Here is a 23132-nt window from a genome sequence, read left to right as displayed (position 1 = left end):
ATCCTGTCCTTCCCAAGACCGAGTCGGATTTACAGGTACCCAAATTTTAAATCATCTTTTAAATAGAAGAAGGACAGAATAGTTACTCATATCTCCATAGATTATGCATGAGTTGAAAACAAAAGAAGCAACAGATAAAAAAACCAAACCATTTCTATATTCTATCAAGAAATCATTAATTAAAGAAAAACATACAAGTATACGGTGCAAGTCATTAGTAATTGTTCCTCTTGCAGGGTTGAAGTAGCAATTGTAGCATTCTTATCTAATTTTACTTGGTATATCCTATTGCCATAAGCAGGCAACAACATTTTCCACAACTGTTTGCGCACATGGGACTGATTATTACCTCAATAATATTGAATTAATGATCTGGCTATCCCACCACCATGCCAAACAATACTGTGGTTTGCCTTTTGGGATGAGGGAATGGTTGTATTGGTCCCATTGTCTTTCAAGATACCATGTGGTCCCCAATCAATTACCCTCCCATACTATAAGAACTGCTGTTGTGGCTGCTGTCCTGTGCATGATGTCCATTTCAAATGCCCTATATTGGAGATGGGTGTAAAATAACATTCGGGGAAATGAGGTGGAGGGCATCCACAGGTGAGGTGGAGGGCATCCACAGGTTAGTTGGAGGCAGACAGAATGGCTGGCGATGTAGTAGAAGTCAATTTTCTTGCATTGTCTGAGTGTGCATATATCAAATGCAATTGCACAGAAAAGTTAGCACAAGGTAAAGGTCAAGAGGCATTTGTTTGATTCCATGTTAAGCAGATAGGCGGTAAATCAGTAACAAAAGTAGTGTTAATACTCTATGTATCTACAATATCCTGACCCAGGGGAGGAAGGCAAGTTCCTCCTGCCTATTCTGTTCCATTGGTGCTGATGGGAGGCTCTGGATTCCACCAGGTCAGAGGCTGAAACAGAACAGCAGAGGTTAAATGATGTGGGTCCAGCAGATTGTCCCTTCTGCCATTTGATGGCAGCACAGCAGTAGAAAGACAAGGAGGTTCATTGTTGTCATCCTTGGCTGGGTTTGATCTATCTTGCTGGAAGCCAGTACGGTCCTGAAGGTAAAGAATCACACCCATAGCCTCTTCCACAGGCTCCCAGTGGAACTGGACCTTTCCATAGATCACTGTGACATCCTTGTGTGTAACTTCTGAGCGAACTCCTTCTCAATCAGCGGTCTGACCCAGAAGCCTTTTATATGCAGTTAAGTCATCTCTACTGGAGAGATTCAAAAAATTTAAAACATATGTTGCTTTGTCAGGCTGCTCTTGAGGGAGCATGCCTATCAGATTCCCCGTCTTTTGTTTTTGTAGCATGTTTCTTCATGTGAAATGTGTCCTTTAGACTATTGCTTGCCCTGTTGGGGAATGGGTAATACCTGTGATGTGTTTGATACCCCAAGCATGGAAGAATTATTGTGTTTTAAGAGATGTATGGGGCCCATTGTCTGTTTTTATCTGTTGAAGGACACCCATTGTGCCAAAGGCATGGAGCCAATGTCAGGTGGCATCTCTTGATTTCTCACCCTTGTGTGCTGTTGCTACTATGAATCCGGAAAAGGTATCAATAGAAACATGGGCATATTTATAAGTCCCAAAGCTCAATATGTGTGTTACATCTGTTTGCCAAATGTCATTAGGTTTAAACCCTTGTGGGTTTGTACCTAATATTTCTGGCAAAGGAGGAGTCTGCTGACATTGTGAGCAACTATTTAGTACATCCCATGCCTGTGGCAAAGTTAAGTCGAATTGTTTTACCAGTGCTTGGGCATTTTGATGGTAAAAGTCATGAGAATGTTTTGCCTGCCCTAACTTTTGTGGTATAGTAACTCTCATTTACATAAAAGTAACTCTCTGAAAAAGATCTATTGCTTTCTGCAAATGCTGAGGAGTGCTTAGATGTAGAATCAATGTGGTCTTGCACTTAGGGAAATTTGGCCTTTCTGCCTGGGATGGTTTTGGCTAAGGGTGTGTTCTTGCTGCCCTTTGTTTTTAAGAAACAAACGGGTTGTTATTTATTGCTGAGTGAAATGGCAAGCACTATTAATATCGTAGTGCTGACAAAGAAAGCCTTTTCCCAGTTTGCTGTTCTTTTTTTCTCTTTCTGTGGAAATTCCTGTTATTTCCATAAACAGATACAAGCAGACTAAACATTTCCTGCAAAATATGGCAGTGAGGACAAAGTAGCACTAGTAGGGTTATCTTGCTGATAAAAAGACATAATTTTTTGTATGTCTGCACTGTCAAAGCACAAAATTTCACTGAGACAAGAAGTTTTGTGTCAGGGTGTTTGTCTTGAGCCAATTTTGAGTTGTTCTGTATAAAGAGGAAAGATATTCAGGTGCAAACTGCTGAAGTAGAAAGTTTTTTTTACTCCTGTCTTCCCAGCTAGACCACATGATGCCATTTTTTTGTGCTGAGAGTCGCAGCTACAAACCTCTTTTGTGTATATGAGTGGCTGTGATGCTGACATGCACTGCCCTGCCCAGGGAGCCAAAGCCCTGTAGGAGATGGGGAGGCTCTTTGGTGGCCTGGATAAGATCAAGGGATCTGCACACACCAAAATTGCTAGAATTTGTTAAGCCTAAGAACAAATCAGAGTTTGGGGATTTATATAGTTGAAGGCTCTCTGAGCCTCCTGATATTCAGCAGACTCACACTATCCTCAGCATTCCAAACACTGCATACCAAATCTCGAGGCAAAACTGACTTTATGTCCCAGAAACAGCTGACCTTAGACTCAAAAATGCTCTGCAATCCCTGGCTAGTGGAAGCTGCCACCACTGAGACAGGCTGGGAAAACTGAACATGAGCATTCCTCAGTGCATTTAGAAAAATTATATGACCTCAACCTGATACTTTTTGTTCATTTGGTTTGTGCTGAATCTTTACTGAAGCTCTGCTCTTTGTAGTTGAGGATTTAAACACAGGATTATGTTGCCTAGAGGGTTTTTTTCTTCCCTGATATGTAAAGTATGACAAGTAGTCCAGTCTTTACCTCTTCCATTTATCCCTGCTTTGTATCCCAGCAGCACTGTCATAGTGAAAATGCCAGCATCTACTAGATCTGGTCAAGTATAGGTGTGACAATAACTGAAAAAAAAAAAAAAAAAAAAAAAAAGGGAATACTAGTGTTACCACAACCTTGTATGTCTATAGGGAATTTTATTATGCAGCTAGAGTGCTACAGCTTTATTTCCTGGTGTCATGACCCACTTGATAGGGGGCATGATGTTCATTATAAATTCTTGTCAGGTTGAACAAACACACCAGTCCATGTGTCAGGGAATCTTCTGCTTTACTGTAGAATTGTTTTAACTCTGGCAGCTAGCCCACTACTTGCTCTCAAAAGCCTTGGCTCATAAGCCCTTAATTTTTACAACACATTTCAACAAGATCCCAACTCCCACAAACAAACTTCTGAATAAAATCATGGGTATAATATGATAGCCAGACTTTAAGACAAAGCAAGACAGGAGAGAAATAAATGCAGAGGAGAGAGAAAGGAGAAAAAAGATCACCAGGTCTTAGATCCTGTGTTGGTCCTGCTGCATGGGTGGTCCAGATCTGAGGTAGTGAGACAAAGAGAAAGGGAGGAAAAACAGAGGGGGACTGATCTACTTCCTTTTATAGTTAACTTGCTGCATGCCTCTCATGAAAACTGGATTTTTCATGCCATTTGGTCCGCACCAGCCATTTAAAGCCCTCCAGGAACTGAGTTGGCATGGGGAAAGTTGATGCAGATGCAATGAGCATAAGCCTGAAGGCAGAAAAAAAGTTGGATCAGCACAGTGCTGCCACTACTCTGGAGGGGACTTCTTATCCAATCACAACTTTCCAGTCAGAACTGTCAGTCAGAATGTTGGAGAAAAAATGTTCTTACATGCTCATCCCTGATCCTCCACATCTGGTCACATGAGCCTGAAGCTGTGGTACAGTAATTCAAAACATTGATTGGATGTAAGAAATGTAAGAAAGAATCATTTGAGGAAATACAATAGTTTAAACTAAAGCTCAAACAAGATAGAGTAAGTAGTAGTTTCCTGAAGAAAAAAACCTCAAAGCAAACAAACAAAACAAAATAATCAAACCCAAGTGTACTGGAAAAAATCCAAGAAAGTCCCTTCCTCACATCATGCCACTGATGCTACGTGGAGTGAGTCGTGGTGATCACACAGCCAGTTTGAATTGGAAACCCCAATTGCCCAGGAATCTTGGAATTCATCACAAAGTGGCCTGAAGGTGAAAACTTCGGACTTTTGTCATCAGAGGAAGAAGAGAAGGTGACATGTGCTGGGCATGCCCCACCATCTAATCAGCTGCCAGAATCCAAATAGCGATGCACTCTCTTCACTGGTCGTTGCTGACATACTGTAGGAACACATTAGAAATAGAAAACTTCTATATGGAGACCTACACAGTGAGTGCCAGAAGCTTTCAAGGGACAAGGTGGATCAAGCCAGGTTGCAGATCTGAAGGTACAGCTGGTTTTGGACATTACTGAAGAAAGGAAATGGCCAGCACTTTACCTCTGCGCTGACCTGTGGACGGTAGAAAATGCTCTATGATGTTGTCTCCCACAGAAAAGAGTCATCCACAAACTTCTCCAGTGTGAGTCCATGCCACAGGCAACAGTTCTCCACAAACTGCTGCAATGTGGGTCACTATTCCATGCAGGCAGGCTGGGCTAAATGACCTTTAAAGGTCCCCTCCAACCCAAACTACAGTGTGATAGACAGCATTTAACCACAGAGGTTTACTCCGGGCTACTCCAGTGGAGAGGGTGGGCTGTCCTGTCTTGCCTTCCAGATACTTCTTCTTTTTGAATATACCCTCTTAATTTTAATTTCAAACAGTTGTCACAGCATCGCTTTGATTTTGCTGAACCTTCTTAGGGCTCTGAATAGGGAATTGTTTAAATGGCTCCAAAGCTGCTTACTGTGAAACTGAAGCATTCTGTTACTAAAGGGAATCTACTTTTCTGTGTGCTTCTGTGGGTTTGGGAGATCCTTTTGCATATTGACACTCAGGCATCACCTATCTAATCTTGTGGGAAACCCTTCCAAATTTGTCAAGGTACTACAGCACTGCTGCCTCAGACTTTTCAGCACCCAGAAAAGACACAAAAAGCTTGCACAGCTGGCACAATCTCTGGGAACATGAACAACAGTGGGATCAAAAAACCTGAACAAACTGATATTTGAGCCCAAACATTACGTTCAGAGGCTGTGAGTGACACCCAGTGGGGCTTTCTCATCCAAGGCAACCAAGCTGGAGGAGCTGTAATATTTCCTAAGCCTAAACTAGACCCCAGACTTTAAAGCCGGCCATAGGTCTTTGCTTTTTGACCATAAACGTGGAAGCAGGCAGGTCATATTCCTGCAGCTCTGAGAAGCATCCCATACACTGTGGTTCAGAGTCAGGGCAAACAACCATGCTGGGGCTCCAGGTCAAGCTGCAGAGGCAAATTTCACCAGCATCTATTGAAGGATCTGCAAAGCCATGAGGAAATAACCTTGAATGCCAATTCCTAAGCCATGCCATTCCAAATAAAAGTCATAAATTGTAGTAGGAGGTAGAAATTCCATATTGACATTCTGCTCCAGCCTCAAGCATGGGAGAATAACACACTGTTCAGGCTGCTGAATGAGTGCTCTGTGTGCACTGAGTCATTAAAAACCTGTGGAATAGTCAACCATGGCTGCACAAAAATAAATATACAGCTGACTGTAAGTAATTCCTTCACCTACTTTTTCTAGTAGAATTTTATAAAAATGTTTGTTAAAGGGAATGTTGTTTTTTGTGGTTTTTTTTTTTAACACAGAGATTTTGGTATATTTGAATTGAAACCATATGTCTGGGTTTATGCTGCTCACATACAATGTCTGACTAGTTTTAAGTTTAATACCCTGCTAAAAACAACTAAATAAAAATCTGAGTGAATGTGTTAGGATACAAAAAGGACATTTTTCAACTCCTAAAAAATAGATCTGTGAATACCAGTGAATTTTACTATAGAAGCATGGGGTAGGGGTTATTCTTTTTATGCTACAATTGGAAAGATATGGCTGAGAGGAGATTAAACTAGTTAAATCATATGTATTTTTTTTACATTTTCCATCTCATCTTACTTTTATCTGCACAGAGAGATACTATTACATATATTTGAGTTTTACCTCAGACAGGAAAGCTAATCCTCTGTGGAGACATGTTTAATAAAACTACATGCATTTGGTTATCCTAAACAGGTAGGCTCCCCCTTTAAATTCATGAGTGAAGACTTTAAAAGATTAGTGAGGAGAGGAAATTTGATGAATAACCAGTATAAACATGTCAGGATCTAGCTTTTATTCAGAAATTCATGCATGATCTTAATATATAAGATTACGTATAAATCAGAAAATACTATCCTTGCAAGGGTGGTAAAACTGGAAATTCTTTAGTGTGTTTAAATTGTTGGGGATTTGACCTGAAAAACAGACCTGGTGAAATCCAGCTTTCAGAAAATTTATGTCCTCAAGATCTTGCCTCAAATCAATACATTAGATCACAGATCTACAAAACCTGAGAAACTGTATAAATGGATTAATCCCATTGGAGATGACATCAGCATTTCCTCACCAGACTCTTCTAAATTTCTTCCAAGGCTTTTATTTAAATTCTTTACTACCTTTGCCTGAGAAGGACATGTCAGATTGTAAGCTTTCCCTACTTTGTGAGACAGGGAGAGAAGGAAAAAGAAACTTTAGGGGTTTTAAAATCTTATTTTACTCCTAACAGGTTAGATGGAAGGAGAAAGTATCTTTTATGAATAATTAGTGAACTATGTTTCTGTAACAACTGCAAAGTATGTGTTTTCATGCTTACAGAGAACATTAAAAATAACACAGAAAGGATTGAAAATCAAACCATCATGTTAAAAGCATGATATGCTGTCTCTGTAACAAACCACATTTACAGTAATTGGAAAATTTCTCCATGTGCTGGCCAGCAATGATGTTTTTTAAGTGTTTTCATTTCCAGTGAGGAAGTGTTATTATTTCCACTTCAGGAACCTTGCCGAAGAGATGCTAGCAATATCCCTCTTGGGGTTCAGGATTTTTCATCAACAGGCAGAAACTCCACTACTAAAATACCAGTACATGTTTATCCTGCTTCAACTCTCGTTTAACCTTTTCCCTTCTTAGGAAGCATCCAGATGCATCGCTTCACTTTATAAAAGCAAACTGAGCATAGCCTCAGTTTTCTGCATTAAGGAAATGATATTTCCATAAAGTAAACTAGCACCCACTACAGAGAAGGGCTGTGGTAAAATCTTTTTCCATATTTTTTTGCCGAGGCCAAGGTCATTTTGGTGTTGGCTAAAACTGAAGTAGGTTCAATATTAATTGCAAACTCTTCTGAGACAAACAGCCTGACAGACCTTTTCCATTAGTTGTATTCACATTCAGCCTCATACCCAATCTGTCTATAGCTACTTGTGTTTTTTTAATTTGGTTTTCTGTAATGTTTATCCAAGACAGGCCAGTGCTAATGGACTCAAAGGATTCTGTGCCCAGATATAGATGTGGTTTCAGCCTGACGCTTGTGAAGGAGAAAAGGGTTATCATGATCAGGTAGCTTAAATAAGCTAACATTAAAGTTGTTTTCTCTAGAAATTTGTTTTTGAGTTATCTGTTGGTCAGCTGTTCCAATTCTGAATTAAATATGCCTTTTTGAGAAATTCAAAATGTTTTCAAATTCAAATTTCAGTGAAACTTCAGACATTCTTCTGGTCCTGGAATACTCAGTATGGTTTGTGCTTCAGCATACTGATTCTGAATTTCTGCTGTATTGCAAAGTTATACTGAATGAATACTAAATGCCTTATAAAAGCTTCATTTCCCAAACCTTTTTTTCACTTTATAGAATTCCTGGTATGTTCTTATGGCAATTTTCCTACAAAAACTCCTGGCATTACTCCTTCATGGACTATTTCACACCTCCCCCTCACTTGATGCCATTTGAGCATTTAGCACTGCACCCTCCAATTAGAAATTACATACACATACTTTTTAGTCCTGTTTTAAAACAAGGTTTCTTTATGTAAAGGCATAGTACTGTTCATAGCAGGAAAACAGAAGCCAGTTGTCAGAAAACATTTATACTCTGAAGCCTGTGGGGCCTTTAGGACCATATAACATATTTCTGTTCTCTGAATAAACAGCCATTTACAGCTGAAATATTCTGATGTTGCAAAGTTTACCATGATCTGCAACAGAAATAGCAACTACATGTGAGCCAAAAACCAAAGATGAAGCATAGCTTGCAGAAGAAATTGTATACAACTGAAATCACCTGAAATCCAGTGCTGAGCTGTGCATTTGCCATCACTTTATAGGCAATTTCTGGGCTGGAGGCTGATTTTGGTGCTGCATAAGCAGGTTATGCAGAGTAAATTCTGCAGTTCTTTATGTTATTCTAAACTTTGTTTAAAGTGTTGTTCAGTGGAAAAACAGTAGCTTTACCACAGCAGAGTATATAATGCCAAGTATTTGTAAGACAACACTACCAGTATGCTGCTTTATTTTTTGCTTCCTGTACTTTTTCCTCATTTATACAGAAGGAACTTTTAAATGCTTGAGCAGGCATGGAGGATAAAATACTGAAATCAAGCAGTCTTTTGACAATGCCGGGATTTAAATGGGGGCCTTCATGGGAGCGTGCCACAAGGAAGATCTGTTTCTTGGATGCATCCCAAAAGCTCCCCATATATCTGATGTCATGCAGCAATCCCTATGGACTCCTAGCAGAAAATGCAACATCCAACAGGAAAGTGCTTGCTCATTTCCCTGGTTCTCTGCATCCCAGGTTTCTGGTATTTCTGATCAATTTCCTTCTGTCTTCCTTCAGTTTTATTGTCCTCTAAACTTCCAGCTATTGCCAGAAATTACTTTACAAAGTTCTACACCGACTGATTTTTTTTGTTTTTCCTTCAGCCTTTGCTGTGGTGTGCCTGCTGCTGTTAACTGTGATTAAGATTTCAGACCCTTCATCTCAAGTCTTCATAGAGAAAGGTAATTGTTACTTTCAGTACATGTCTTTCAGAAAAAAAAACAACCTGATTTTCATTTGTACCATTTCATGGTTTCGTGGACAGCTTAAGGGTATTCATATTAGATTATATCATTGCAGTCTTGAGACTTTTGTCCTTTAGGTGTGATTTTGGAACGGATGGTGGCTACTCATTCACAGTCTTGTTCTGTCAGTGTGAGTCTTCATCTTTTCCAACATTTGATGATGTTAAAACTTAGTATTCTGTTCCTTTGTAATCCTGACCCAAAATAGGTATTGCCTTATATCAGGCTGTTTTGCATCTTTCATCAAGTTCCAGTTTTTCCAAACCTATGCCCACTGAGTAACTAAGACTGCAGATCTTGAATTGCAGACTTCCTTAAAAAATAGACATTCCAAGTCTGCTTTCCATTGGGGTGAGACTATTTGGTTATAAAATTTAAATTAAACCTGGATAATGTGAGCCCGATTGAAAACAGCAGTGGCAGGCAGCAGCTGTAGCAGGGAACAGCATATACTCAGTCTCTAAATGTACAAAGAGACGACATAGTCACTAAAGCTAGGGGTTTTTTACTCTCTGTGGCATTGCTGAAAGCATAACCATGCTGACAAAGCCATAACTGGGTGATTTACAGTCCAGTACTTCCATGAGGAGACATCAAAATGGAAGTCCACTAGAACCCAAGTATGAGCCAAACCAGCTGGCTGTCAGTTATACCAGCCTGGGTGGAAATGGATGAAGACTATGTACCATGATCGGCAAAGAACAGGAATGCAAACAAAACATTAGGTGAAACAAGAGCACCCTGGGAATAGAAATTGTTTCAAGGAGCCCCTGTTGGCTAACACAGACCAAGGACAAATACCAAACAGCCTCAGTTGAATAAGCTTTAAACATTTTATAGAAAGCTGAAGGACTTAGTCTAATCCAACCTATTTATGTGAGTGTTTTGTGAACTTAATTACAAATTTAAAATGTTTTAAATGAGTGGAGTGCTTCTGTTACAATAGCTTGTCTAGCTGGGCTTCGCACCAGCTGCCTAGACACTGAAAATATTTCTCATCTTGAGGTGCTTGTGATTTCAAAGGACTCCAGAACTTGCAGAGACTACCTTAAATCAATTAAGTAGATGAAGGCTTCATCAGTTATTGCTCTTGCTGTCTCTGGTTAGTTTTTTGTTGGTTGTCTGACTGGTTGGTTTATTTTTTGCTTTTGTCTCTTGGTGTAAATCTTATGACCATCTGAGCTTATGTGAAGTGCTGCAGTAGGCTCTGAAGTCAATACCCAGGCACACTGATATCACAGGTTACCATGGAGTATTTATTAAAGGCCACACAGAGGTGAAAGCTTGCTCTCAGTAACTTTGTGTCTTACATTAAAGGGCCTGGCCTTGTAGTTAAGTTTATCTCTGAGCTCCCAAGAACCTACCAGACACATGGGAATAGGTGCCTTCTCTCAAGGAACAGTCAGCAAAGAAGGGAGCAGCTTGTGGAGCTCAGTACGCTTGAAATTAAGATGAGGAGCTGGTCTCTACAGCTGTTATTTGCTTCACATGTGCCCAGAGACAGGATAGCTTGTGGTTACAGAAGAAGCTGATGTGAGGGAAGGGGATCAAGACAGCGTTTGAATTATAGGTGTCTAAAATGAATGGCAGCATAAGAAATTGTAGACACAAAGGCCCCTGAGCCCCATAAGCCTTTAATCTACAATGCCCAGAATAATAGTGAAAAAAAGCTGGTCTGGCTTATTTTCCCAACTAAATTAACTGTAAGCACCATAATTATTTACAACATACAGAAAGTGTCAAGATGACTGTTAAAGTACTTACTTTACAGAGGCAACATAAATATTGTTGCATGTAAATCTCTCCCAATCCAGACTGCAGGATTTGGTATAAACTTTGCTAGGTGGTGATTTTTTTCCATGAAAGAGGAAAAATGATATGAAAGGAGTTGTAACTTTACAGACCCTTTCTTTTCGTGATCCCACCTTGATTTAACAACTCAAAAATGGTAAAGACAGATTTCTAAAAGTCATGTGCACAGTTCAGCTGTGCCACAATTCTGCTACTAGATTCACCCAAAATACTGTTTAATGAAAACAAACACTTCTTACAAAGTCAGCACCATAAGATGCACTGTAATGGGGTTTTACTTGAACACATCAGACATCTTGTTTAAGAGCATATTTGTGTTTCATTTCCCCATCTTACCCTATCAAGCTTTATTGTTTTACAGTTTCTACTTGATCCTGCATCTTTTTCCCATCCAAGTTTTTTATCAATGACCAACTATGTGCCTGAGCAACTTAGCGAAGTTCTTCTGTCGCAAGTCGTGCATTTGAGGCGCTGCACAGATCAGGCTGTCAGCAAAGCCGTCGTTTCTAACGGGAAGAGGAGTGGAGGTCAGGTTTACGGAGTTTTCCATTGAGAGCAGAGCAGTGTACGTGTCTCGCTCCCTCCCTGCCCGTGCGGCAGCCCCGGGGGCGGTGCTCGCGGGCCCTGCGGCCGCTGCCCAGGGCGGGGGCGGCCCGGCCCTGTCGGGCTCGGCGCGGGGCCGCTTCCCCCTCGGCGGGGCCGCGGCTCTTAAGGCGGCGCGGTGAGGCCGGCCCCAGAGCGCCGCCAGCCCTCCGGCCGCGCTGCCGTGCTCGGCCCGCATTGCAGCCCAGGCGAGGCCGGCAGCGGCGGGGCGGGGAGCCCCATGCGGCACGGGCGGCCCTAGGCTGCGCGCCGGCCGTAGCATGCCGCTCCCTGTGCGCTTGGCGTGGCTGCTGGGGCTCTGCAGCCTCTGCCGCGGGTACTTCGAGGGGCCACTGTACCCCGAGATGTCCAACGGGAGCCTGCACCACTACTTCGTCCCTGATGGGGACTACGAAGAGAACGACGACCCCGAGCGGTGCCAGCTGCTGTTCCGGGTGAGCGAGCAGCGGCGGTGCGGCGCGGCGGCGGCGCCGGGCGGCGGGCTCACCCTGCGCGAGGAGCTGACGGTGCTGGGCCGGCAGGTGGAGGACGCGGGCCGGGTGCTGGAGGGCATCGGCAGGAGCATCTCCTACGACCTGGACGGGGAGGAGAGCTACGGCGCCTACCTGCGCCGCGAGTCCGCCCAGATCAGCGACGCCTACTCCAGCTCGGACCGCTCGCTGAGCGAGCTGGAGGGCAAATTCCGGCAGGGCCAGGAGCAGGGCGGCCGGGAGGAGTCCCGCCTGGGCGACAGCTTCCTGGGGCTGCTGCTGCACGCCCGCGCCCTGCTCCGCGAGACCCGCCACGTTTCCAGCGGGCTGCGCGACAAGTACGACCTGCTGGCGCTGACGGTGCGCAGCCACGGCGCCCGCCTCAGCCGCCTCAAGAACGACTATCTCCGCGTCTGAGCCCGCTCAGCCGCCTCAAGAACGACTGTCTCCGCGTCTGAGCCCGCTCAGCCGCCTCAAGAACGACTGTCTCCGCGCCTGAGCCCGCTCGGCCGCCTCAAGAACGACTGTCTCCGCGTCTGAGCCCGCTCAGCCGCCACAAGAACGACTGTCTCCGCGCCTGAGCTCCCCTCGGCCGCCTCAAGAACGACTGTCTCCGCGTCTGAGCTCCCCTCGGCCGCCTCAAGAACGACTGTCTCCGCGCCTGAGCCTCCCGGTTGCTGGGGTCACCGCCGTCCCGACCGCCCGTCCCCCGCAATGCACGGCCCTGGCACCCGCCTGGAAGGAGCACCTCCTTGGACAAACCCTAGAATTATGGAGCTCGGAAAAGACCTCCGAGTTCATCAAGTCCAACCTTTGAATACCACCACGCCTACTAAACCACAAGTGCCGCATTTGGTCGTTTTTGAACGCTTCCAGGGATAGTAACCGAAAATACATTCTTCTTCATGGAAAAAAACCCCTTATTTATTTTACCTTTCAAACAAATAGCACAATTGTATAAACCAGGAGGTTCGAGGTATGTTTAAGTTAATATCCGAGGTATGTTTAAGTTAATATCCCATATTCAAAAAAGCTACCTTCTGTTACATCATTCACCTTTGGTTGCAAAGTGAAGTAAGCTCTCTCATGTCTGATTCCCTGTTTTTTGTTTTTTGTATCACCTGCCCTCCTGTGGCTCACCTGCCCTAAGTGTAGTTGAAGTGAGGTGCTGGCCAGCTCCTTCCAGACTCCTGTGTAGCAAATTCTTATACCGCTTTTGTTGTTAGTCCTTCAGGGTGACACCTCTGGCCCTCTGTTAAGTTCTTTTCTAATGCTATGTATTATATGCTCCTTAAATGTTGTTCCACTACGTAAAGCTGTGATTTTCATTTGTGTTTGGAAAGATGGGAACTATTCTGGCAGGATTGGTACTTCCAGGCTTGCTTATCTGTGACTCTAAGCTATCATAACCCTGAGAAGCAGCCAAAAAGGCTTATGTCAGATCCTGAGAATGCTGGTATTTTTATAGCAAAAAGAATGAGCCCTAGCACTGGTTAGAGTTTTGGATCCCAGATTTGAGAGCAGGAGCATGTTTCTAAACCTGACTAAAAGGTTTTGTCTGTGCAAATACATTGACTTTTCTTGTTGGTGCCTTTTTACTTTTGCTAGCTAAGTTATTAATATAACTTCGTGGTCCTAGACAATAGCAAAAGTGTCCTAGGAAGGAGAGTGGGGTTTTTAGACTCGTTGCTGTTTAACTGACAATTTTGGGTAATGTGGCTATTAGGTTACAGATACTGCAGGCAGAATACCTGTTGGGATGAAAAGAGTTTATGTAAATATTTGAAAACAATGTTATAGTACATTTTTGTTATTAGTTTCCGAGACTCTTGATTTTAAAACATTCTGTTGGATGTGTCTTTTCAGCAAAACATTGGAAGTTTGTAGCCCTTGCCAAGTGAAATAACTTGCTTTTTAGTAAAAACAAATAAAAATGTAAACCCATGAAGTAATCAAGTTTCATTAAAAGCAACAATACAAAAGGCCTTGTGGGCCAGACTTCTTTGAGTTTTTAAGCACCCATGGAAGAGAAGCTGATGTAGTTCTGAGGTCTGTTCCTGTTAACCCTGCTCCCATTTAGTTATACTTCAGTCTGCAAGCCATTCAGTGGGTAAGTTACTCAGCATTGCAATGGCTCAACATAAGTCAGCTTGGACTAGAGTGCTGAAGGCACCAGGAACGTCTCATGAAGGTAGGTGCTTACAGAACCAGACAGCTCATTTTGCTGAAGGCAGTGAAATGTAGCCTACTGGCAAGATACTTTTTACATGTCATTTTGCATTTTTAAGTCCTCAGGAGCTTTAAAGATTTGCTGGGAAAAAAAACCAAAAAACCATTTTATTGGTTGACTCTTTGACTCTGGTGGAACCACTCAATGTTATTTTTCTGTTCTCAAGTTAGAAACTATATGACAAGTTCTAGCTCTTAAAAATTAATTTATCGGTGATAGTTTCCTTGCCACTAGAGATGGATGGCACAACAGAAGAGTGAGCCAAGTCACTGAGTCTTGTGTGCTCACTCTCTTAGCAAAACATAAGAGCATTTCTGGGCTGGACCAAGCTCCAGAAGTGCTGAGGTCAGTCTCCCCCAAAGATGTCATGCAGTTCCATTTGTGCCCAGAGGCTTCTTAAAGGAAGTTTAAGTCTGTGTTTTACCCACTTTGAGTCATTTGTTATAACATGAAGTAAATAAACATCAGCGTTTGTTATAACATCAAACTGTTTGTTACAACATCAGTAAATAAACAAAAATGGCATGAGAGTGCTATTTTTTAGGCATATGAGAGCAGTATTCAAATCCTAATAAAAAGCAGTAGTAGCATAAAACTGCTTCTTGAATATTCTTTAAGCAGCTTGACTGTTCTGTTTGCAGTAGCAAATGTTTGGTCAAGCTGAAACTATTCCAATGTGTGCAGCATACCAAAAGAGTAAATGTTTGCAGAATGCTTACTTTGCAAAGCAGGAGATGTGTGGGTATTTACAGAATAACTCATTCCACCCAATGCCCTGTAAATTGTCATCTAATGAAACAAGACTGTGGTACTTTATAGTCCACACTAATGTTTCATATCATATATGAATAGTTGACATTCTTTTATGTTTCAGTAAAACATAAACATTTTTCTATTTTAAATATGGCAGAATTCTGATTTTATTTAAGTAGCATTGATTTCAGAAGGCTTTAAATGGTCCTTTCTAGGAGAAAATGAAGATATCTGAGTCTGGTTTATGTATAAGTTTAATAGAAATGGTCAATTTTATGTGGATTTGAAGAAGCCAATACAAAAATCTTTTAGGAAATTTAAATCTACTAGAGCTTGATTTACATAATTTTGGCTGACCAAAGCAAATGTGTACATTAAATATATCATTTTTTGAGTCAGAGCTGATATATTTGTCATGGTTTGACCAGGAAGAAGTTGGGAATTCTGGGAAGCTGTGGTCAAACCAATGAAGGTTTTGAGTTTCATACTGACACCTGGTGTAGCCAGTGGGGTTTGGACACACCTCCGAGAATACACAGGGGTTAAAAGCAGGGCACTGCCCTGGCATTTCCTCTTTTTGGACATCGCGGCCGAGGAGTTCAGACCTCTCTCCCTCGCCCGGCCCGCTGCTGCTGGGCGGGGGAGGGGCCAGCCACATGGTAGGCCCGGGGCCTGGACAGAGATGGGCTTGAGGGGGCTTCGGGGGGGCTTCGAGGATGGAAGGGTGGCGGAGCCCCAAGAGACATCGAGATATCGGGCAGCCAGCCCCTTTCCCTCCCCCCCCCCCGGAGAGAGAGAGCCGGCGGCACCGAATGTGATGGCAGCCAGCCAGGAGGAGAAGGGGGAGGGAGAGAGAGCCCGGCCGGCCGCAGCAGCAGCACGTGTGGGAGTATCATCTCCTCCCAGGACAGACAGAGACTGAAAACTTTTAACCCTTTCCTGCATGATTGGGGCCTTGCGAAAATGCTAATCCTCCTCGAAGCTGAATAAGAAGGGAGATGAGAGATGATATGAGATAAGGACCTTGGCCCGGAGTTTGTGGAGATGATTGGATGGGGAGAGATGATTTGGAGTGGCCTTTGGGCTGGACGTTTTCTTGTAGCCATGGACTCAGTTGTTCCTGTGACACAGACTGCATTTAGGGGGAGGCAGTGCCTCAAAACCAGGAGGGTTCATTTGTGAGGACCCCCCGGCCCCAGGGGGTTGGAAATATATGGGGGGGACAGTTGTTCCAAAAGCAGAGACTGTGCCTTTTTGGAGTGAGACAAGGCATCCTTGAAAGACCACCCTAAAAGCAGCTCTGGCCATGTCTCGGTGGTGAGAGCACTGAGCATGGAAGGAACATGTCACAAGCGGCAAATGGACTTTCCGGGCGGTGCCAAAGTGACAAAGAAGCATCCGGGATTTCACTGTTTCCAAGAAAAGCCTATGGAACAAGAAGGACTCCTTTTCCTCTCCATGAACTGCAGTTTGAGTATACTAACGTGTGGGGCCAAGGCTGAGCAGTTGTTTTGAGAGAATGTATTGGATTGGGAAAGTTAGGGAGTGGGGAGGAGGAAAAGTGGTTTTTGTAAGGTTTTCAATTTTTTTTTCTTTTCCTTATAGTCTTTCCTATTTTTTTCCTGTAGTTTTAGGTAATAAAGTGTTATTTATGTTTAAGTTGGAGCCTGTTTTGCTTATTCCTGGTCACATCTCACAGCAGACACCAGGGTGAGGCATTTTCATGGGGGCACTGGCTCTGTGCCAGGCTCAAACCATGACATTTTTTGGGGAATTTTTTGAGCTGGCCCGGCTAGCTCAGTCGGTAGAGCATGAGACTCTTAATCTCAGGGTCGTGGGTTCGAGCCCCACGTTGGGCGCCAAATCATGTATTTGTCCAAGTTTAGAGCAAATTTGGGGAAGAATCCCCCAAAGGAGCTCCGGTGGGAAAAGCAGATCCAATCGGCCCCTCCCCCCCCCAACTGGTCCGGGAGGAAAGAAAAATACCTCCTAGGAGAAAGGTGGAAAAAAACCCCCTGTTTATTAAACAATAAGACCAAAACAGTATCAAAACAATGAGACCCCTTGCCACTCTAAAAGAGATGACAAACTGAGAAAAACCCCGGGTTCAAGCAGCAGCTCACTCAGTCTCTGATCAGTCTCTCAGTGCTGGAATTGTCGCAGGCCAGGCCCGGCCTGGTGGGCCACAACTGCAGCTGCCGGTGCTCTCCTGGGTGTTCAGTCCAGAGCAGTTCCAAGAGGTCCAAAGAAAAAGGGAAAAAACAGTCCAGGGAACTTCTTTGCCTCAGCTAGCTAACACTAACTAAAAAGCAAAAGAAGAGCTCTCTGTCCCGCTGTCTGTCCGCAGACAACACAGTCAGGAGCAGGAATGTGGAGGAGTGGAGTGCAGTGTCTGAAAAACAAACTGCCGCTTCTTCTCTCTCCTCCTTCACTCTCTGTAACACTCTTAAAGGTACAAAACTTATTATTATTCAACATAAACAGAATGAGACGATTGGGGATAAAAGCATCATATAGTCAACCCAGGACATTATTAAATGTTTTTTATAGAGCTGCCTGCAAGAACTGAGTGCTTAGTGATATTCAACAGTTTAAAGTTTTAAATTCTTTTTTTTTCTTTAAAAACTATGAAAACTATATTGCAATACTCTTTGCAATCTTATAAATGTCTTGCTTTTGCTTTTTATCTAATAAAACTTATTTGTTTGGGAGGTATGAAGATGCCCTGGATCTGGATCTTCATGCAGCCTATTTTAAATAGTAAAGGCCCTTTTATCATTGAAAATGTGGTAATTACCTCTAAGCAGAAAGCTTTAAAAGAATGATTGTAGCAGCAGTAATCCCCATTATGTTCTTATGTTAAAATATTATATTGGTACTAGATTTTTTCTTTTTCAGAATGCAGAAGTTCGAGCTGAAATTTAGGTGATAGCAGGGCTTTTTTGTAGTTTTCTAAAGATTTTCAAAACATGTATTATTTCTGAATTTATTAAAGAGTTGATGGTGCTGAAGAGCAAATGCCTTTTCTGGGGAAAAAAAAGTGCTGCAGCTGGAACAATCATAGAGAGCTCACTTAATATTTAAGTTTTTCATCAAGGGGAGCAGGCTGCCCAGAGAAGGTGTGGATGCTCCATCCATGAAAGTTCTCAAGGCCAGGCTAGGAGGAGCTCTGAGCAGCCTGGTCTGGTAGAGGCTGTCTCTGCCCATGGCAAATGGATTGGAATGAGATGATCTTTAAGGCCCCTTCCAACTCAAAGTGTTCTATGATCAAAGAGCAAGGCACTAAGGGACCCACCTGCACTTCTCTCCAGGTAGCTCACTTTTGAAGGCAGTGCTCTGATGTGGGCATTCTCACATCCACTGATACACACAGAACAGGAGAAGCTCAGAGCATGCACCAAACCATTATCAAAAACTTGAGAAAGAAATTGTGTTGCCTTGTACCAAGTGAATGGGTGGGGATTCGGAGGGGAGTGTGCAAGATGGATTTCAAAACTGCGATGTTCAGTTTCACAGGTTGACTCACCCGGGACCATCATCACAAAGAGAAGTTAAGGGAAACTTTCAAAACCTCAGTAAGTCTTTAAAAAACCTTATGTGTGCCAAGCTGGGGTGTATGAATTGTCTGAAGCTAAATTGTTGCTCCTATGGGTTGTCATGTACTCAGATGCAGATTGGCAAGATGTAAACCTCATAAGCAAAAAAATATACCTGGTTTAGTCACCAGAAACAACCTTGTGAGCTACAGAGCTCTGGTCATAATCTTGTCTAGGAAATGTGTATTTTATGGAGAAATTCTTTGGATGTGTCTATTACTGTTGGTGTGACTGTTTGTTTAGATGGCCTTCATGTTGCTTTACCAGTTTCTTGCACATGCTTCTTGAATATAAATTTTGTGACTATTAAAGAAATTTTCAGGTAATGCTGAAGTGTTGTGAGTGAAGTGCATTTCACAGCCACTATTCCTGAAGTACGCCTGTGGATTCAAAGTCTGTAATTTTTCTGTCTTTTAAAATGTATTTTTACTTGCAGTTCATTGGGGAAATTGTTTTTTCATTACCAAGATCTTTTTTTGGTGACCCATTAGCAAAACATAGTTCAATTTGTGGGTCTGCATTTCATTCCTATAATATGTGCAACTGGCAAAAAAAACCTGACTGTGCTTCTTTAAAAAGCTGTTATTAGAACATATGTGTAAAAAAAAAAATACTAAAACTGCCTGTTTTATTTTCTTCATTGAGTTGTCATCCTGCCTACAGGATCAATTTATCACTGGAAAAGGCAGAATTTAATGACTACGTCTGTAACAAGGAAAACATATGGTCTCCATAACCATTACATTTTTAATGATGTGGCTTGGACAGAGCCATTCCTCCTTGAAAACTACCTTACCTTGGGGAGGTACTGCTGGCAGTCTCCAGCATGCCATTAACATTCTTTCATAAGAAAAGACAATGCCAAGAGTATCGTGTTTTCTCAGATGACAACCTTACTTTGACTGCAGACACTCCTTGTAGGTGCTTAGAAACTGTTTAGTAGTCATTGTTTGTGTCTAAACTCTCTTGGAGGGTCGGGGAGGAAAGTCATTGGGGAGGGTTGGCTTAGGAAAGAGATTCATTATCCAGTGAAGTGGATAATGTGAATATTGTTAAGAGTGTGATGACAAAAAAAGATATATACTTGCGTGATATTTTCCATACATTTTTCCACTCTGCAATTTTTTCCCTGTGACAGGGAAACCATAGAGTAGTTTTAGTGTTATAATAGAAATTTACTATTATTAATGCTAATAGTCTGGTATTATATATTTGGTATATAGTGTAAATACTATTATGTACACTAAAAATTTGGATATACTCCAAACTGCAAGATGGTTTTTTTCTGTGTACTTGTTATCTCTTCTTAGTTTTGTGTTAGGTTTTAATCCACGAAAATCAGTTCAGTGGACTTTTAGTTTCTCAGCTGAATTTATCTAAGACCTTTTTATGCCTTTTTTGGGGTAATGATTAAGAATTATTTCTTTTACACTTTCTGTGTGGACAGTTTTTTGGTTAATGAAGAGCAGTTAATTTTTCTTAGTAGCAGGCTTTGTCCTTTCTTAATTAATATTATTTTGTTTCTAATTTACTGTAATTTATCTGAGATTTGTATTAAAGTAATGCACTTTTTACTCAGGATTCAAACAGAGGTACAACAAAATGCAAGCTAATTCATAATTCATAACTGGATCTGCATATAAATTAGGATGCTATTAAATTTGTGACTTTAAATAATATTTCACATCCTCTAATTTCAGAAGAGTAACCCCAGAAAAAAGAGCAAATGAACAAGAGGCCATCTTCATCTAATCTACCAGATGTAGATTACATCTGGTGTTTAAAAGCCCAGGTTCTTTTGTTCTTTCCACACACCACCACCACTCCCTCTCCCTCCCAGGAGGCTGAAGTGGTTTTCAGGCAGTGTCTCCACTGCAGAGCTGTGCAGCCATGAAGGAAGGTGGGTACACAGGGCTCTGTGCCTTCACAGGGCATATTTGCTGTTGGCTTGTGAGGTAACAGCATCAGACAAATGTTTTTGTGCAGACACTGGCACATGTGGGCACAGAGTTTGTGGTGATTGGGAGTGGAGCTGTGGCTGATTCCCCATGGCTTCAGCTGTGCAGGTGAGCAGCACTGACAGCAATGAGCCATGGAGTGCCCAGGGGTGCTGACCAGCCATACAGGGAACAGAGGGCACACAGGTGCAGTGCATGTAAGATCAAGAATATAAAAGGCTGGATTAAAGAACAAGATGGGCAGATGTCTGCAGCCTTCTGAAAAGGTATGGTGTGGCAGTGGGGGTTTCTGAAAAGGTGTGGTGTGGCAGTGGGGGTTGGAAGATGTTTAGTCTCTCCCTGCCTGTTGCGGGGGCCGAGGAATCAGCCAGCAAAGGAGTGGTTGCTCTCCCCTGGAGAGCCAAGCCTTGAATGAGGCACACCTCAGTTAGGGTGAGGAGCCCTTCCCGCCCATGGTCCTTTGCAGTTCTATGTTAATTGTTGTACCTCATTGGTTTTTCCCTTGTCACTCCTCCAAGTTACGTGTATCCCATTCATTACTAGTTTCTCCCCGCTCTCCAGTTCCCTATATAAACCCCTCTTTTTCCCTGTGAAACTGGAGCTGCTGTCCCTGGCTCCCTTCACAGAGGGCCCTGCTCTAATAAAGGTCTCCACTCTGTGGAACCTGCCACACAGTGCTCGAGTCTCTTTTCTCTTGTCACCGCTGCTGGGCTGAGAGCTGAGAATCACTCTGCTGCTGGGATTGTGAAGACCCAAGGTCCTGTGTAGCCTAGTTCTAAACTGCAGCAAAGGAAAAACCATCTGATAACTCCAGTAGGCCTTTGTGAGTCAAAATACTGAAGCCCAGGACATTTTTTTTTGTGCACAAATTCAGCTGGCAAGAGTTTGGTCCTGGTAGCATCAATATGTTGCCATGTGAGCTTAAGAACAAACAAGAAGATACTTAATAAATATGCAATATTTGACATTGATAAAGTCATTAAAATACAAATGTAATGACTTATTGATTCAGGGAGCGTCCCCTGAATTTTTCTGAATATGCAAAAACATTAGACCATAGCTTTTCTAATTCTAGCATCTGTACACCATCGTTCTGCAGGACAGTATGCAGCTGGCTTTAACTAAAAGAGTATATCCATAGAAAGGCTGTGAAAGGAGAGAGGAACTCTCACAGAACCCTGTTGCTAAAGTCATGTTTACAAAGCTTTTCCTTACAGGGTGGTGGATTCCATGTTTTCTATTCCACAGTATCCACAGCAGGAGTTCGTGTATGTACTTTCATACTTTGGATTTTGAACATGGTTAGTAGCAGCTCTGGCTTTTGGTTTGTGGAATTGGTTTTGAGGTGTCTTTCTGTGAGAGACTGAAACATTATGGCTAAGGGCTCAAGCATTGTTATGAAGGAATTTGCCCTTTATGGCAAAACTGCACAATGAAACTGTAACCACCAAAGTCCACCCCTTCCTGAATGTGCCTTTTGACTGGAACTTTGGACTGAGAGTTCAGCTGCCTAAGGGGACATGAGATAACAGTGACAGTACTGTCCAGTTACCTCAGGGCTAAGGAGAAGTAAACAAGGCTGGGGAAGAAAAGGTATCCACAAGAAAGCCAGACCCAGCATCTGTCCTGAAAATGAGCTCTGGCTGTGTCCAGGGTGGGGGAGGCCACAGACTCACCTGTTGAGGCCAGGTTTGCCCTCCCCCCAACCAAGGGGAGAGGAGGTTTCAGGGCTGTTGCATCATCTCTGGTCAGAGGGCATGGCAACGAAAGACAGCCAAGATGACAGATCAAATTGAAGGGATTTTTGAATAAATATGTCTGACTATACCCTCTGTCAATAACATATTGGGAAAAATGCCTATTTTATGATTGGCTTTTTGCAAATATTGAAATGAATATTATATGTTAGAAGGTTATGCTGAATTAATTTTCTTAAGTAAAGTGTTAAATATGGTTTTAGGTTATAACATAATGTTAAAATAGAAACTATGTATGTGGGATATTTTTTTAAAGACAGGAATGAGGTATTTGCACCAGATAGCAGCCACAGGACACCTAAATCTTTCAGAGAAAGAGAATTTATTGCTCCATTATCAGAATAAATGAACTTCTTCCTGCCTCGCTCAGTCCTGAAGACGCCATTAGGATTAGGAGGAAAAAGTTGACCCTGACCAGAGAGAATCCTGTGCTTGAATGGAATTTATGCATCATGTATGGTGTATGAATATGCAACAGGCTGTTGCTTTTAAGGGTTAATATTCTGTTAACGGGTGTCCATTTTCAGGCTTATTTTGCCCAGAAAAAGGTACATGGATGTCCATAACTATTTGTTTCTATTGTCTCATGTCATCCTAATCCAAATTGTCCAAATAATTATTACTCTAATTATATTGCTATTTTTATAACCATTTTATTGTTATTAAACTGTTAACATTTTTAAAACTTTTTTTAAAAAACATGTCTTTTTAAAAACTTTTTTTTTAAATTGCGTTTTTCACAATATAATGAATATTCCCGTAGTCTAGGTAGTTGGAAGGGAAGGGGGAATTGTTGTAACACTGTCCTTGTGCTGTT

At 42.3% G+C, this 23132-nt stretch overlaps 2 protein-coding genes and 1 non-coding gene across 4 annotated transcripts in view; all 3 read left to right on the top strand.

Annotated features, from left to right (window-relative positions):
* Positions 1-5659: 5659 nt before the first annotated feature.
* The window catches only part of BBOX1 (gamma-butyrobetaine hydroxylase 1), a 36702-nt gene continuing 19229 nt past the window's right edge, over positions 5660-23132 (top strand). Inside the window, exons 1-2 of one of the 2 annotated variants that reach the window (XM_064715534.1) lie at positions 5660-5746; positions 8996-9073. The gene's annotated coding sequence lies outside the window, so the exon portion shown is untranslated. Of the gene's footprint in view, positions 5747-8995; positions 9074-21438; positions 21860-23132 lie in introns of those variants that run through there. The other variant, XM_064715535.1, reaches the window with a different exon arrangement.
* Positions 11527-14006, top strand: FIBIN (fin bud initiation factor homolog). Its single transcript, XM_064715536.1, has one exon. The coding sequence runs from the start codon at positions 11812-11814 to the stop codon at positions 12436-12438; it is 627 nt and encodes a 208-aa protein (XP_064571606.1). The 5' UTR covers positions 11527-11811; the 3' UTR covers positions 12439-14006.
* On the top strand, positions 16791-16863 carry TRNAK-CUU (transfer RNA lysine (anticodon CUU)). Its single transcript has one exon. It is a non-coding gene; the product is annotated as a tRNA-Lys (tRNA).

This window comes from Zonotrichia leucophrys, chromosome 5, assembly GCF_028769735.1.
Source record: "Zonotrichia leucophrys gambelii isolate GWCS_2022_RI chromosome 5, RI_Zleu_2.0, whole genome shotgun sequence".
Taxonomy (NCBI): Eukaryota; Metazoa; Chordata; class Aves; order Passeriformes; family Passerellidae; genus Zonotrichia; species Zonotrichia leucophrys.
This window is presented reverse-complemented; position numbering and strand designations above follow the sequence as displayed.